At 34.2% G+C, this 17,124-nt stretch overlaps 5 protein-coding genes across 5 annotated transcripts; 2 read left to right on the top strand and 3 right to left on the bottom strand.

The window, feature by feature from the left end:
• Positions 1 to 1,100: 1,100 nt before the first annotated feature.
• On the bottom strand, positions 1,101 to 3,721 carry PHYBLDRAFT_135135 (hypothetical protein; the record flags this gene model as incomplete). Its single annotated transcript, XM_018429700.1, has 7 exons — positions 1,101 to 1,869; positions 1,976 to 2,063; positions 2,133 to 2,354; positions 2,467 to 2,805; positions 2,938 to 3,033; positions 3,181 to 3,300; positions 3,503 to 3,721. The coding sequence occupies 7 exons, from the start codon at positions 3,716 to 3,718 to the stop codon at positions 1,316 to 1,318; spliced, it is 1,635 nt and encodes a 544-aa protein (XP_018288483.1). The 3' UTR covers positions 1,101 to 1,315.
• A 2,752-nt stretch (positions 3,722 to 6,473) lies between these two features.
• Positions 6,474 to 6,954, top strand: PHYBLDRAFT_94977 (hypothetical protein; the record flags this gene model as incomplete). The annotated part of the gene is made up of 2 exons (XM_018443874.1): positions 6,474 to 6,660; positions 6,824 to 6,954. Coding segments are annotated over 2 exons (318 nt in total), but the record flags the coding sequence as incomplete, so codon positions are not given.
• Positions 6,955 to 10,807: 3,853 nt separating this feature from the next.
• Positions 10,808 to 11,741, top strand: PHYBLDRAFT_148357 (hypothetical protein; the record flags this gene model as incomplete). The annotated part of the gene is made up of 3 exons (XM_018432074.1): positions 10,808 to 10,871; positions 10,942 to 11,162; positions 11,286 to 11,741. 3 exons carry the CDS (start codon positions 10,808 to 10,810, stop codon positions 11,739 to 11,741), a joined length of 741 nt encoding a protein of 246 aa, XP_018288481.1.
• A 32-nt stretch (positions 11,742 to 11,773) lies between these two features.
• PHYBLDRAFT_79883 (hypothetical protein) lies at positions 11,774 to 12,719 on the bottom strand. Its single transcript, XM_018443520.1, has 5 exons — positions 12,614 to 12,719; positions 12,497 to 12,553; positions 12,389 to 12,430; positions 12,244 to 12,296; positions 11,774 to 12,185 (listed from the first exon to the last, which is right to left on the bottom strand). The coding sequence occupies exons 1-5, from the start codon at positions 12,685 to 12,687 to the stop codon at positions 12,031 to 12,033; spliced, it is 381 nt and encodes a 126-aa protein (XP_018288480.1). The 5' UTR covers positions 12,688 to 12,719; the 3' UTR covers positions 11,774 to 12,030.
• Positions 12,720 to 14,680: 1,961 nt separating this feature from the next.
• PHYBLDRAFT_171191 (hypothetical protein) lies at positions 14,681 to 16,212 on the bottom strand (the record flags this gene model as incomplete). Its single annotated transcript, XM_018436537.1, has 5 exons — positions 14,681 to 14,830; positions 14,933 to 15,238; positions 15,313 to 15,557; positions 15,662 to 16,090; positions 16,155 to 16,212. 5 exons carry the CDS (start codon positions 16,210 to 16,212, stop codon positions 14,681 to 14,683), a joined length of 1,188 nt encoding a protein of 395 aa, XP_018288479.1.
• Positions 16,213 to 17,124: the final 912 nt, after the last annotated feature.

Genomic DNA, 17,124 nt, shown 5'->3' with positions numbered 1-17,124 from the left:
ATAACATCTGACCCATCATATCTCTAGCTTTGTTGGTTATGAGAGACGAAGCATTTTGAAGCTAAGAGAAACGAAACCATTAAAACATATTAAATGTCAGCAAACCAGTGAGGTTATTTATTTACCAAAAAAAAAAATAGAAATAAAAATAAAAATAAAAATTAAAAAAAAAATACACAAGACTAACCTCTTTTGCCAATGTAAAGCCTGCCGCCTTGACTGCTTCTGGATTATCTTCCCGGTTCACAACGGTCGCTATGTGAAGTTCATCACCATCCCGCATCATTGTGCCCATCACCCATTCAAGGGCATAATATCCATGATCGCTAAAATCACAGGCTGCCAAATACGTCCGTCTTTTCCGCTTAGGTCTAATGTTTACTGCCAATACTCCGTTCTTTCCGGCACCATACACCATGCTTGTTACTATCCGATCCGACTTTACAGTCTTTGTAACATGGTCTGAAAACACCAAAAGATCAGGTTCCAAGCCGTTCGTGTTGGGTTGTATGTTTGATTCGGCTTCTTCGATTACAGGGATCAATCGATTGGCTTCAGTTGTCAGACGTAAGGCTTCGTCTTCTTCGTCCTCTTCATAATCATATGGTCCATCATAAGAAGGGTCTAAAGCAAGAGTTTCGGTAGCATTGGCCAATTGACTGTCTATGGATAAGCTCGGTATTTTATTCGGATCGTCTTGCTCTAGTACCATTGGTTTTGTTTGATCCGATGGATGAACAGGAAGAAGATTGAGTGGATTGGCATTCGATGGCGGATCTTCTGTTGTCAGAGGATGTTCAACTGGAGTAATGTGATCTTTGAAAGATACATGAAATGGCATTTTCTTTAATACGAGCATATGAGTATATGTGTGAGTATATGAGAAAGGGAGAAAGAGAGAAAGAGAGAGTATGTGTATGTGTCAGATAAAGAAGAACAAGTTTTGATCCAGATTTTTGGCAAGAGCTGATATATATATATATAGATATTTAATATTCAGGTCCATGCGCATGGACCGTCACGCTGGCTTAATCCAGAAACAAAAATGGTAGTACTAAAACAGTCCCATCCTTACCCGTCCCGTCCCTTCCTCCGGAACAAATTTGTACCTATTTATATATATATTTCTGTACATTTTTTTATATATATAATGTATTGTATATTGCAGATGGTTCAGATAATAGGAAGGAGGAAGAAGAAAAAAACAGCTCTTCCTTATGGATAATCTTGATTAGTTTGCCATTTTTATATGTATATATTTATATAGATATATCTTTATCCCTTTTGCTTGCTTGATTGCTTGTTATTTTATCAATTAGAGCTGGGCAATCTTTTCCTTCAGGATCTTGACCATATCGTCGCGCTTGTATGTCACACCACCACCTTGGGATTCATCCTTGGAACGCATGTCCTTAATTCTAATCTCACCGCGATCAAGTTCATCTCTGCCAATGATAACGGCAAATGGAATCTGATCTTTTTCACACGCGGCCCATTGCTTATCAAGCTTAGGCTTCTTTTTGAACAAGAAGGCGGCCTTAACATCGGCCTTCCAGAGATCAGAGGCGATCTGCATGCGCTCAGTCAACAGACCGTCGCCGACAGCGATCACATAAACCTCGGTCTCGTTACTCTTAATAGCCTCAGGCTTTTGCTTAGCCATGAGGATTGAGAATACACGTTCAACACCAATAGATACACCAACACAGGGGATCTTCAGGTTGGGCTCACCCTTCTTGTTCAAGCCGGAGAACATACCAACCAAGTTATCGTAACGACCACCAGCAGCAACTGATCCAACACCGACAGTAGACTCGTCGAACTCATCAGTAGATTTCTTTGGCTTGGCAACAGCACCCTCAACAGGCTCTAAATAATCAATTATACCCAGCATTATAATTAATATGTTGCTCGTATTGCCATTATGTATTCTTAATTTTTATTATCCTGCGTGTAATTTCTTCGATTGACTTACTGGGAGGAGCAGACTTTTCAGTGACAGCTTCGTAAATGATACCAGTGTAGTAATCAAGACCACGAGCCAAACTCAAGTCAAAGGACATCTGTAATACAATTATTTCGATTATTATTATTGTTGTTGTTGTTTTGCTTGGATAAGAAGAATGAATTACCTTTTCAGTGATTTCAAAGGCATCAAGATAATCGAAAAGAAGCTCCATATCCTGGAGACCTGCCAAGGCACTTGTGTTCTTGGTCAAGTTCTCGTCGGCTAACAAACGTTCCAACAAGTCACGACCACCCTTGAGCTTCACGTACTCTCCAATCTTGTCAGCGACCTCGGGTGCCAGACCCTTTTCTTCGGTCATCTCCTTCTTAACATCGGCCCAGGGGAGCTATATCACAAACACACACACATATATATATATAAGCAGTTGTTTAATGAACCCACACAAGTAGCCAATGGTAATTCTACTAATTGTAATAAAGAAAGAGAAAAAAAACTACCTTGTCAAGCTTATCAACAGCAGATGAAATGGGACGAATGTTATCTTCAGGTACACCGCAAACCTGGAAAATACCATCGAGAATTTTGCGATGGTTGAGCTTAACAGTGAACTTTCCGATATCCAAGTTTGTCAGAGCTTCGCAAAGGATGCGGAGAATCTCAGCATCGGGAATCATGGCATCGTAAGTACCAGCAATATCGAAATCGCACTGGTAGAATTCTCTCATACGGCCCTTGGTCATGGCAGGCTGATCGCGACGATAGACCTTGGCAATGTGGTAACGCTTGAAGTTCTGGTATTCTTTACCATTCATAGCCAAGAATCTGGCAAAAGGAACCTTTTTGTGTGGATATATGAGTTTTTGGATGATTATGCTGATGATTGTGCTGTTGTCGTCTTCATCATTGGTTTTTAAAATATATATATATGTGTGTGTGTGGGTGTGTTCGTGTGTGTATTGTTTACTTACGGTCAAGTCATAACGCAAAGAGCACTCTTCACCACCCTGATCTGCCAAATCATAAATCAATTTGCTGTCCTCTCCATACTTGCCAGAAAGAATTTCCTATTTTGTCCAGAGAGTATGAGTCAATATTACACCTTCCAAATTGTTCGCAGCAGATCAGAAATAATAATAATAATAATAATAATAATAATAATAATAAGCTGTGAAATATTATTATTGCAGCTGTCCGTCTTCTGAGTAAGGTACCTTGAGTTCGAACACGGGTGTATCAATTGTGACAGCACCGTGCTTTTTGAATACAGAGGTAATGGTCGAGAACACTTTTTCGCGAATTGCCATGTCTTTGTCATTGTAATCTTTAGTACCCTAAAAAAAAGGTGCATTTTTAAGTCAATTATTAGAATTTATCTCCCTCACAAAGTATATTATCTTATACATTTGTTTTAAAGCCTTTTTTTTTTTAAAAAAAAGGGGGGTAAAATATTTTAATTAATTAATTAACTGAATGGCTGACTGGCTAGTGAAAGTATTATGTATATATTATATTCTACAGCTTTAAGAAAGGTACCTTGGCAGTCTTGAGAGTGAATGCACTCTTGGCAACTTTCTTAGCCTTGTCGCCACCAGCAACACCTTCAAGGATAGCTAATTCTTGCTTAAGGCCTTTGAGGACAGCAACTTCAGCATCGATTGCAGCCTTTTCGGCCTTTTGGGACTTGAGAGAGCGCACTTTGTTGCCCTGAGCTTCGATGAGTTGGGACAATTCGGCTTTACGGTCAGACATGGCTTGCTGTCAAATAATAAATAGAATTTTTCTTTTTTAAAAAAAAAAGTTAATAAAAGAAAAAGCCTTTAGGACTCGGTTGGATGATGACGTCAAAAATATAAGTAAGGCACGTGACATACTTTAAAAAGAAGGTTTTTTTTTGTGACACAGATGAAAGTAAAGCAAGAAGTTGCGATAAAGACGCATATAAAATAAAAGGTTGGTATATAATGCTAAAAGTCAATGATGATTGGATAATATTAATTATTTTACGTAAATCATTGCATGATTCCAAATTGTTTTGATGAATTGTTACTACTACTGTAGTTGTTGGCTAATTTGTGCTTTATTCACTAATATATGATAAATAAAACAAAGAGCAAATACAACGATTATGGCTATTGGTACAGTAAAGAACACTTCAATTATAAATGTACATACTATTTAAAAACCATCAGCAGTCAATAATATTGCTTCATGATAGATGATTTCCTTTCTATCAGTATACACCAATGATATCAATCTATATAAAAGATCGATCAACCAGAAAAACGTATGTTTATAACAATAAACACCTCAATAAGGATGAAATGAGGGATTGGGGGTTGAATGAGTATTAATAAACCGAAGGGATAAATGGCCATCTCAAGGGTTACACGTTTATATTGTTCTTCTTGAATTGACCGAACAGTTGCGTCACATCATTATGCAGAGTGGATAGACCAATCGTTAATTATATTACCTTTTTTTTTCTTTAAATAGTCAAATATGGTCTTATTATCTAATTTCCATTCCCCTTGGCTATGAGCTATAGTTATGATCCGTTTGAATATATTATTGTTGATGAAAGGGAAGGAGAACGAAATTCAACATTCTAGTGTGTCTTTGGATCAATTATATTACATGTATATGTTTTGTGTGGGAAAATGAAGTACGTTTTGCACTGTACTGAAGGAAGGCAGCAGAATGACTATAGTTAATTTTGGATGATTTTACTTTATTTTGTTTTTTTAGAAGCTTACCGTTTTGGAGATGTCGTGATTACCTTTAATTCATATTAGATAGGGTGATTTCCTTGAAAATTGGCCCAGGGATTCTACACACACATTTATATATATATATATATATTGCACTGTCAAGTACGCTTTTTTTTATGCATTGACTGGATTGTCAATGTATCAAATATGAGTTTTTGCATTCCATATTCTTTTCTTTGGCAAAATCATCACTAGGAAGCATAATTAGAGTCATATATATTCCTATCTCCTTTTAACTGTTACATACAGCGGTAATAATTAGTTTGGTATAACGCAAAACGGCTAGGCTTTGAATATATTTTAACGACGTCTAATAATCGTCAATATGGATCATTACTCTTGACTGTTCTTTTAAAAGATTATTACAATACTTACTATATTAGTACTCACTTACTTGGCATTCTTGACCAACATAAATAAAAGTGAACTAAATTTGAAGCTACAAAATTGGATAGTGATTAATACCTTTTTTTTAAAAAAAAAATGAAAAAAAGATATATACTTTACATATTCATCTTTAATGTCTTTAAGCTTCTTTATCTTCCTAAACACCTTTAACCATTGTGTTGGACATTATCTTTAAGAGTCTCAATTCAAAATTAATTGAGAGTACAATGAATAAAAGAAAAAGTCTAGTGTCGGTGTTTCCAAGCATTTTGGTTTCTTATGTTGATGAGATCTTTCAACTTATACTACAAAAAGATGTATGAGATTATTGTTTAAAGTAAAAACAAATCAATATATAATACAATCGATGTGCCTTTATATAACCAGCCAAACCTAGTTTAAATGTTATTGGGAAATCGGTTGTATTCTTTGTCAAAGGAGTTGTCTCGAGTAAATTTATATATATTTTGTGCGTGTGTGGGTCTACTAGAGTACTTGAATTAAAGGAGAGAAAGTTTAAATATACTTGAAATAATTTGCTATACATCAAAATGTAGAATCCTTGGGACAATAATTCCCAAAAGACTCTTGAGTATGAGATGTGTGTTTTGTAGACTTGAAGGCTTTCTTGATTCCAAGACCTTGTCTTGTAATCAACACACAATCTTATTTTTAGGTTTTTATAAAATGTAGACCTTTAATTCATTATTATCATTTTAAGTATATCCCTCTTCTGCGCCAACCATTTGCTTTAAGTAATTAAAGGGATATTATAAATAGACACAAGGGTAATAAATGAAGAAAGGGATTAAGTCTGACAGTTTAATAGTATAATTGTATTGATCAAAATAAGAAAACCAGGTATGGGAGTCTAGATCTCATGTCACCTTTAGAGGTGAACAAATGTGTAAGCATATACTAAATCATTTAGCGAACTACTATCCTCATTTCAAGGCAGAGAAGCTTAAGCCAAAGAATTAGAATTCTGAGTCTCAACAGCATATACAGTGCCGTGGTTAATGATCGAGCGCAGCAATGATTTGCTCAATTCAGATTGTATATATATATATATATATATGTCCTGCTATAATCACCACTTCTATTCATGACATCACTTGAGGTTTTCCGTCTCGGACTTGGTCTTCAAACCCAACAGTTTTTCTCCCTCTCCCTCTGTAACCTTTTCATCTCTTTTCTCTTTTCTCTATTTCTTTCTTTTTTTATTGTCCATACTTTTCTTTGTAATTATCTAATGTAAGTTGTCAAGATTCTCTGGAATAACTTGATTGCCTTGGTCATCTCACACACATCTTACACAAATAATAATAATAACAACAACAATAAATAGGTCTGAGCCATACGACCCCTATATTCCAAACACCCCGCGTGCTGGTCAGCAGAATGCCGGCGCAGGAGGCAACCAAAAGACGACTCGTGTACAAGCACAAGTAGACGAGGTTGTTAATATTATGCAAGAGAACATCGATAAAGTCATGCAGCGTGGTGAAAGATTGGACGACCTTCGAGGAAAAACAGGTTCGACTACTACCGCTTTATTATTTTTATTATTATTTTTTATTATTTTTGCCTTTTTGCTGTGTAACCAATATCATTATATGAAAGAAAAAAAAAGAAAAAGAAGAAGAATAAATTCCGTTTGAATATTTAATACTGATTATTATTATTTTTGCGTTTGTAGAGGACCTTCAGTCAACAGCCGGACACTTCCGCAGAGGCGCAAACCAAGTACGTAAGCGTATGTGGTGGAAGGATTTGAAATGGAAGATTATTATTGCTGTAACCATCCTCGTTATCCTTGGCATCATTATCGGTAAGTTTACTATTTATATTATGAATATATATATATATAAAATAAAATAAATCAAGTGATTGAACCAAAAAAAAAAAAAGAAAAAAAAGAAGAAAATGCTAATAATTCAATACATAAATAAATTAAACCCTTTATCTACATAGGTTCTATTGTTGGTACACAGGTAAAATAAGAAATAAGGCCTTGAAGACGATAAAGAGCTAACAACAATGTGCTTATGATTCTATAGACAAACAAGAGTAGCAGCAATAGTGATACTACTGCTTAGTCAAGTTCAAACCCCCTCTTTTTTTCTTCCGCTTCCCGGCCGCCCCAGTTATCCAAGTATTCACTTTCAAAAGAAACCTATACTGATGAGTCTTGATACAACAGCAACAGCAACAGTAACAACAGCAACAGCAACAGCAACAGCAACAACAACAACAACAACAACAACAACAACAACAACAACAAAAAACATATATATATATATATATGGCATACTATGATATTTTACCTTTCTTTATTTTCTTCCTTTTCCCTTTACTCTTTAAAGTCCTTATAGTTTCTCTTCCTTACCAAATACAAAGTATCTATATCATACACAAAATATAATAATAGACGCATGTCGTTGAATATTCAAGGATGGGAATATTTCTTTTCTATTTGGGCAGATTATCCAAATGCAAAGTATATCGATAATTTTGCTTACCATGTGACATTCGCCTCTCTTTAAATCTTCAAATGAGGATGGTATTAGTGCTTAGTAGTGCTTAGTGATGACGGTTGTAAAAAAGAAAAAGAAAAAGGGATATATAATCTGATTAGAGTATTTTAGATTACATGGGACAAAAGCATGGAGAAGTGTACATTCTGGTGATGTGGCTATGATCCGTACTACCCCACTTTTATATAAATATACATACATATCTATATAGTACAACGCTCATTCATATTACCGCACAACATCCACACACGCATATAAAAAATTGATCGGCTAGCTTAGAATCTTGAACAAAATTCTGTCTCTTAACACCCATAACAACTCTGGCATATCATTCTCAGAACAATGCTTTTCAGTTCATTTATTTATTACGCTTAAAAAAAAAGAATGAAATTTGTCGATTATTAAACCTGGCCTGTTGTCCAATAAAAACCCATGAACACAAAGCTACTTATTATAAAAATATTCACATTGGTAAAAAAGTAAAAAAAAAATGTAGTCACCATACTGTAAATTATGTGGAGAATCGTATGCATTATTATTAAAAGAAAAGAAAGATACAGTGCACTTCTTGTATCTATTTAAAATCGTGGTTATGTATTCTTTTTCTTCTTCTTCTTTTATTTTTGACTTTTGAAATACTAGTACCATATATATGATTTATTAAGAGGAATAGACCTAAAGTATATTGAATGATAGTAATAATAATAATAATAATAATAATAATAATAATAATAATAAAATTATAGCTACAGAAATCAGTACACCAAGTGTAAAGTCTACTGGGAATATCCGAACACAAAATTTGAAAAAAAAAATCACCTGCACTGTAAGTTGTACATTATTAAATACCGGGTGCACCAATTCATGGCTTACTGAAAATGCGAAAATCCGTTTCATTGGTATTATATACCAGAATTGTGTCAATCATGCTTCATATTTATTATTATTATTATTATTATTATTATTATTATTCAAATGCCATGTTAAAATGTAAAGACTTGATCCATATATTATGCTGAAAATCAGAGACTTTAATTTAAAAAAAATTCAAACTTTATCTTGGGGTTTTTAAGGGTTGTTTTAAGGGTTGAAGTTTTATTAAGTATTACTTTTCCTCTTTTTTTTATAGCTATTGTAGTTCAAGAATGAGGACACCATTATAGTACTTAACAAATGGTGCTCAGACTGTAATGATACCATGTCCTACAAAAAAAATGGGTTGGGATATTTAGAATACTTTATTATAATATTGATAATAGAACAATGAAGGCTGGTCGCAATATTGCTTTGGAAGACCATACCATTGTTACATTTAGCGCTCAAGAGTGGCGATATGAGTAAAGAGTCTGGGGCTTACTTGAACGTTTTTGAGAGGGAGAGGGCTTAGCAAAAAGGATAGTGTTCGAACATGCCAAATTCATTGGTCAAACACACGTTGAATTCATGTTTATGAAATAGAAATATCATTACTGTATCCTTCATTGGTTCATAATATCAGCCGTAAAATACAAACTTGTTTTTTTCATTACCAAGACTACGCTATGGACCAGAGTCGAGGCAAAAGTTACTTTTCTAGGCTTTCGTTGGTTTTCAATCGATTGATATACGAGAAGAGGTGAAGTTTGCGTGATAAAATTTGATTATTGGTCTGACTTGTAGTGTTTGCATAAAAGAAAACGAAGATTAAGAAGCCTGTCGATTTAACCAAAGTATGAAACGAAAAAAAAAAAGAAAGAATTAGTTGAAAATATTGTTTATTCGACTTGAAGTCTAGGATATAGCTTATTTGGCAGCAAGAACATTAGGGTATTGGTCTACAGTTTTTTTTAATAGTGTCTTTTACTTGAGATTGAGATTAATTATATTTAATATTTAGACACTTTTTGAAAGAAATCTAGACAATTCTTAACCTTTTTTTCTCTAGACGAAAGCAATTTGCATGATGGTACTGTAAATGTAGCAAAAATATAAAAGCACAAGATCTTTAAGATACATATTGTGTCAAGAAGAGAGAAAAGAAAATACAGTTCAAAATAATTTAATGCATTCTATATCTCACTACATTATAGTCAGTACAAATGGAATTCAGGAGTTACTATGTAGCCTAAATATCAGCCAAACTACTTTTGTTTAGGGTCAAGTCTCTATATGAGCCCCTAAACTTGTATTATGCTCTATTAGATACAGTTAAAGGAAACGTATTACTTTTATTTGATCAAATATGGTTACTATTAAGCTTTGTTGACTTTTGTAAAGTAAATTAAAATTAAAGAAGAGGATTTAGATATATGTAATAGTTACTCATTCATTCTCAACAATGATATTGTGTGAACTAGGCATATACACAGCAACTGTTTCTATGAATACTTTTGTTCAAATAATTATTTACGGTATTGGCTGTGTATTATAAAGATCACAAGAAAGTGATTTGCTGCGATAGAGTACTTCAAGATAAAGAATATTTCTCACGTCCAAGTAATGGAATAAGTAAAATTCAAAGGATATGCGGGGAAAGTGTGTGTGTCCTGGTGGTATCCAAGCTTGACCACTATAATTGAATATAAGAGAGTGTATTAAGGGTACAAAGTCGAAGTTGTGTTACTCGATGTTTATTTGCACCACAGTGTAAATAAGGAGGTAGTATTTTTTTTCGAAAAAGAAAAAAATAATCTTTATCTGCAAGGTTAGTAAGAGATCTTGATTTGAGCCGTAATTGAATATAGATGTACATGCATAGATAAAGTATCTACTATGTATATATTTTAAATAAAGTTTAAATATATTGTATTTTACTTTCATTATTTTTTGTTTGGCCACCAACTATGCTATATATTAAGCGTCTTCTTCTTTATCATCCTTATTCTGCCTGATTATTCACATAAAGATATAGAGAAAATTCAAAGAGAGAGAAAGAGAGAGTCGTACAGAGTAACTATGTTTCTGGGAGTCTGATAGGCCAAAACTCGAAGCGGCAAAAATTTGAGTGCTTCAATACAAAAAAAAAAGCAAAAAGAGCTATCAAAGGTGTATTCGGATAAGACTGGTTAAGACTCAGTTGGTCACTCTCGTTTTTTTTAAAAAAAGAATGATATGAAGCACAAACTTATTCTATACACTTTTCTGTTTTATCCTCAATACACTTCATCATGGCGCCTGATCTCATTGCTCCTCACAGTGCACCCATCTCAGCTTACATGAGCGTTCATTCAGGTAATGTATATATATATACGTATATATTTAAAGTCGAAATATTACTCAACTGTTTTGCTTTACATGCTAGCCACCAACCTGGCTTATGTGCGTTATTTTGGTAGACAGGACAGTGCCGTGTCGGCCACATTCAAGAGTCTTAACTCCCGTACATTCACTGTTGAATACATTCTGGGTGATGGAACAAGGGGAGAGTCTGTCATTCCCTTTCCTCATCTCTTGACACGCCGAGAAGAGATTCGCCCTGTGTTGGAATCTATGGCCAAAGAAGCTGAGTCAGCATTAGGCTTGGTAAATATTCCTACTGTTATAGAGAAATAAGCATAAATGAGAATTAAATTTAGTTTTTTTTTGGGTTGTATTGACATGAATCAAACCCATTTGAATTTTCCCCTTCTTTTCTTTACATTATAGCCTAGTTCATTATCAGGTCCTCCACCTTTAAATGCTATTGCCAAAGCTATGTATGCTCAGGCTACAAACATGTACACACCTGAAGAACCCGCCGCTCCGTTGGATGTATTTTATAATGCAGATCCTTTTTGGCAAATGATGATTGCAGCCGGTCTGGGTTTATTGTTCTTGTATCGTTATGCTCCCGATACCTATATTCGCCAGCATTTTCCTCAAGCCCTCATACAGTTCCGAAACTACCTTGGCCCAAAAATGATTGATAACATTTGGCGCACTACGGTACTAGTTCACGTATTTGAGAGTTTTGCTACTATGGTGACTTGTATTCGACGTAAATGGTACAGCCCAATCAACATTGCCAAGTGGACTGCCAGTTCCTTTATATTTGGGGTTGCTTCGATGAACAAACTTGTTCAGCATGGAAAGGAAGTTCGTCATGGTATGAAATACGAGTAAACAAGATGATTCGATATATAAGAAGAAGAAGTAAAGAGCAATAGTATATTTGGCTTTGATTTTTTTTATTTTGATTTAATTTTTTATTTATTTAATACACATCCCATTAAAAATGATCAGGAAAAAAAAGACAAGTAGAAATAGAAGTAAAGGTAAAAGTAAAATTAAGATAGTAGATATGTATAAGTATATGTATATGAGATATAAAGTGTACAAAGGAGTTTTTTTTTTTGGATCCTGGGATAAAGAAAGTTTGTAGATTTAAAACGATATTCCTAGATCAGCTTTCTTAGCTCTTGGAAGATTGAATGGTAAACTTCTTGGAAGCATTTCCAGAGTCACCCATAAGTACGATAATGTATGTTGTTCTGGGTTCAAGGTTAGAGGGAAGAGTGATGGTATATGCACCCTTGTTGAGAGCGAATCCAGAGCCAAGATTCCAGTCTATTGATGTCGAATGAGTATATATGATGATTATTCACAAACACAGACAATAACTTACTCAAGTGCTCGTTGTAGTCATTGCCGATGAGATATCCAAGCATGATAGAACCACTATAAATATGTATGTGTGTATGATAAGCTATCAACTCGTACAAGTGGTCCTGATGATATATCTCTTTGTGTGCCTTTTGTTTGTGACTTACGTGACACCTTCTGGGATTTGCATTCCTGCGACAGTGGGTTTCCTAAAGGGGCAATTGTTAAATGTCGTGTGTCTTTTTTTGTTTTGTTTGTTATTTCTCTCTATTTACCATTTGACTGTGTAGGTTCCTCCGGCTCTCCATTTTGTTCCAGAGGAAGGAGAGGTGCTAATGACAAACAGACACAAAGATTAGGTACTGAATAATTGACCAAGCAATAAGCCATACATTGGGGCATTCCAAACGATTGCCGAAGCAAGAGAGAGAAGAGAGAAGAGGGCGACGACAATAAACTTGAACATGATTATTATTGTGTTGGTGTTGTTGATAGTTTGAGTGAATAATGAAAAGAAAGAAGCGGTAACAAAAGGTTCTTTTATACTAAAAAAAAATTAAAAATCAAAAACACAAGTTTTTTTTGTATTTTGTATTATTTTGGTTATTTTTTTGTATTATTTTCGTCATGTTCTCTCCGCTCAAGTTTCAGCTTTGTTGCTTGGCAACCTTGTTTAAAGTGTACGTGACCTTGAAATAAGATTGTAGAAATTATCGTACCTCTCACCACAATTTACGGCTTATTCCTGTCATTTGCCATTTTTCTAACCGAAGCACCATATAGTCTAAAAATAAAGGCGGCATCCTAAACAAGCCTCTAAATGTCACCAAACGCCTCTACCTTCATCAATTGTATTTTTATATTCATATTCCATATACACACACACACCGATAGATACATAGCTACATTATCATGAGACTTTTATATTCTATTAACGTTGTTTGGTACCAATATATACATACATATATATATACATATATATCATTGTATATACTACTGTAACTATAAGTAGTATACACTTTTTTATTTGCAAAGAAGAATTTATAGATGTAACAAGATAATAGCTTGTCAATTCTATAGACAAAAGATTGCATGTATAAGCAGTATGTGTATCTCAATCAACCTCCCTAAGCCCATTTCCCACGACGAGCTGTGGAGTCCAAGCAAGGTTAGGATATTGTCTCAACGTCATGTGGCTTTTTAGCTAATACAAAGGAGCTTTCTGTCTGGTATAGCACCCAAGAAAATTATGATATGGCGGCAAGATTTTTCATTGCTGTTAATATATTGTATATGATGAAATACATACATACACATATAAAAGAAGTAGAATTTATTTATTTATTTTAGTAATATGTATTAGTAACCATGGCGATCTTTATTTGTTCCAAACTTAGGAAAGATCTCGAATAAATAAAGATATAAATATAAATATTAATAAAATAAAAAAAACAATGATGTAGAAATGACAAACAGGCCCTTTAAACATGTTGATTGTCAGCACTTCAAAAAAAAAACTAAGTGATCGACCCCCTTCTCTGCCCTTCCTTTTTTTTGTTTGTCTTTTAAAATTAAAGACATAAATAACAAGCACCTGATTTTGAAAGGTTTATTTCCATATCAATTCATATTTAAGCCTCTTAAAGATAAAAACAAAAAAAAAAAAAACCAATCGATCATCCATGTGGACAATGGTAAGCTGGGGCTTCTTTATTTTGTTCAAAAAAGGAATAAATAAGCCCTGTATTTTACTATTTTTTTTTAAAAATAATAATCAAAATATCTCTAGGCTTTGTAAATGATAGGCCATGTTTCCCCTTTCGGATATAGAAAAATACAAACATATACACACAGACACACACAAAGAAAATAGATAAATATGTATCTATGTAAAGCCTAAGCATCCGAAGTTGCATCCGACACCAAATATGTAACTCCTAACCTAATAGGTCAAGAAATAAAGAGATAGAGGCCATTTGATTTGATACCCAGTTATTAAGTTGAAATTGGTATGACTTCTAGGCTTATGTACTGGTCTAAAAGGCTTGGACTAGAGACCCACATATCATCCATGATAATGGTAATGGTAATGGTAATGGTAATGATGTTGGTAATTGTAATCGTAACAGTGATAGTAAGCTGGAGTGGCTACTAAACTTTGTTTAGAAATACGTTCATTTGTATTTATTAGGGTCTTTAATATGCTAAATAAAGTAAGTTTTATAGAGCTCCCAATCAAGCATTAATAAAGCTAAAATGTACATATTACATAAAGTGCAATATAAGAATCATATTCATTTTATATATATATATGTCCTTTAGTTTATTTTAAATATCGTAGTATATATAAAGAAAAGAGCAAATAAGAAGAAAACAAGATTAACAAGAATGGCTAGAGGGAATATAGGAAAAGTAGGCAGATAAAAGAATAAGAAATATAAAGGCTATGAACAAAGTAATCATTGGTCAGAATGTTCATCATCCAAAGGAGTATCGACCCAGCCCCAGGCTGCAGAGGCATATACATTGCGAGGAATGGAGCGACCTGCGATCCATGAGCCCACAGTAATCAAGGGTCCAAATACATTTGTCTGCATTGACGCCTCTTTCTGTATATTCCAAAAAAAAACATGTGTGTATGAATATTATTAGTGATTAGGATCAATATATGTGTATGTATATATAAGCAAGGATTTGTCAAAGTAACTTACATCTCCAAGAATCAACTTGATTAATGCAACATCCTTGCTGACATAAGGCTCTAACTTCTCATAAGGCATTCCTTCTGTAAGTTTACGGATGTTGTCGTAGGCTGCCATGCCTTGCATCCACGCAAAATGACCTGTCTTGACATCTTTGTGATCAATTACATCCCCTGCCGCGAATATGTGAGGATAAGCACTATCTTCAAGCTGCATGGTGTTCTTGACTTTGATAAAACCATTCTCATGGTTGATGGACTTGGGTGAAAGCTCGGCAATCAAATTACTGTTAGGAGTCATACCAATGCACATAATCTACAGAGAATTGGCAATGTTACTATCATATTTGAATATATATTTCTTTAAAAAAATTAGCTTATTATACTTACAGCCAAATCACCCTCAATCTCTTTTCCGCCCTTGGTTTTGACTGTAATGGGTTTGACCTGTAGAGGAAAGCCACCTGCCGGAAGAATAACACGGTCACCTATAATCTGGCGGACACCATGCTTTCTGAGAATATTGTAGGTAATGTCGTGCAAGCTGATCTTGTAACGAGGAAGATATCTGTCACGGGAATGCAACAAAGTCACTTCCTTCTCAGGATAATGTTCCTTGATCTCAGCAGCCAATTCTTTACAACATAAAAGAAAATGAATATTTCAAATAAGCCAAAAAAAATATCATCAAAACCAAAATTATGTATATATTTAATACGGTACCAATGGTTAAACTTACCTAGTCCAACTGCACCAGCACCAATAATGATGGGACGCTTAGAATCCTTGATGATTTTCTGGTAGTTCTTAAGAATACTAATGCCTTCCTTCTTGGTGTCACAGGTCAATCGACCAGGAGATGGAATGGTTGTACCAGCACCATAGATCATATAGTCAAATTCAATTTCTTTTCCAAACCCAGTAACTTCTCGGTCAAGTTCAACTGAATTAGCATTGATCTTTACAGCCTTGGCATTGATGACCTTTCCTATGCTATCATCTCCACCAAACAGATTGGCATAGGGCACAAACAATTCACGCTCAAAGCCACCAATGACAGACGCACGAGGGAAGCCAAAGACATGGTTGAAGTGAGATTTTGTTTCGATGATAACCAGACGATGTGTAGGAGAAGGGTTGACTTTCCATGCCAATGCACCACCAATAGCTTGATTCCCCAAATATATTAACAAAAGATGTATTACAATTTTTTTTTAAAAAAAAATTATTACCTGCGCATGAACCTCCAATAATAACGATATTCTTCTTTGTGATAGTTTCAGCAACCATTTTGATAATAGTAGATGCGAGAATTATGGGTGAATAAGTATAAAAAAAAAGGTGTATGTATAAAAGTAAAGAGGTGAAGAAAGACCGTATTAAATATTTTTAAAAAAAAATCGGCTCTTCTTATCTGATCCTTTTCTTTTTATAATTATTTGGAAAAAAAAAATGTCGGACAGATTACTTTATAAATTCCCAGATTTCTCCCAGTGAAGGACTTTTATTTTTATTTTATTTAAGAATCAAGTAGTACAAAGTTTATATCAGATTATCAAGCCAGAGACATAATGGCGTATAGATGTCCTGGTCCACTGTATAGTTCGGCGAAGACGGATTCTTTTTTGCTTTTTGCTATCATTGTTACTTTCTACATAAATAAATCATACTAAATTATTGGTAGTAATAGTAAATAATGGTAGACATTTCTTTTTTAAGAAAATAAATAAATAATAGAATGTCAGGAAGGCAAGTGGCGGTAGTATATGTGAGTCAATAAATAGCAAGTCAGGAACAATAAGATCAAGTAGGTAAGATATAGAAGGTGTAAATAGAGAGGCTGAGGAGGTGCAAACGCATCTGATTACCCGGGGTAAGGCTATTGTGAGTACAAGGATCTGATATCGTTGACAAGTATTTCTAATTCTTCAATACAAATAGAATGTGGTTGCAAAAATGAATGGTGACTTTATGCGGGGATCTTCGGTATTAGTTATCTGATTCTCACTGATCTTCTCCCTGTCAGTTTTTTTTTTCTAAAAAAAAAAGTGACTGGTTAAAGTAGAATATCTCAAAGGTTAATGATATCTACTGAGGTGTCTATTGGATATTTTAATGCTTTTATTCGTTGGGTTTACAGATATACAAGTTAAATATTTATTTAATAGATAATATTTTCTGCGCATTTAGATAAGCCCTTGA

Source organism: Phycomyces blakesleeanus (assembly GCF_001638985.1).
Source record: "Phycomyces blakesleeanus NRRL 1555(-) unplaced genomic scaffold PHYBLscaffold_18, whole genome shotgun sequence".
NCBI lineage: Eukaryota > Fungi > Mucoromycota > Mucoromycetes > Mucorales > Phycomycetaceae > Phycomyces > Phycomyces blakesleeanus.
The sequence above is the reverse complement of the archived record's forward strand: the minus strand, read 5'-3'. Positions and strand labels throughout refer to the sequence as shown.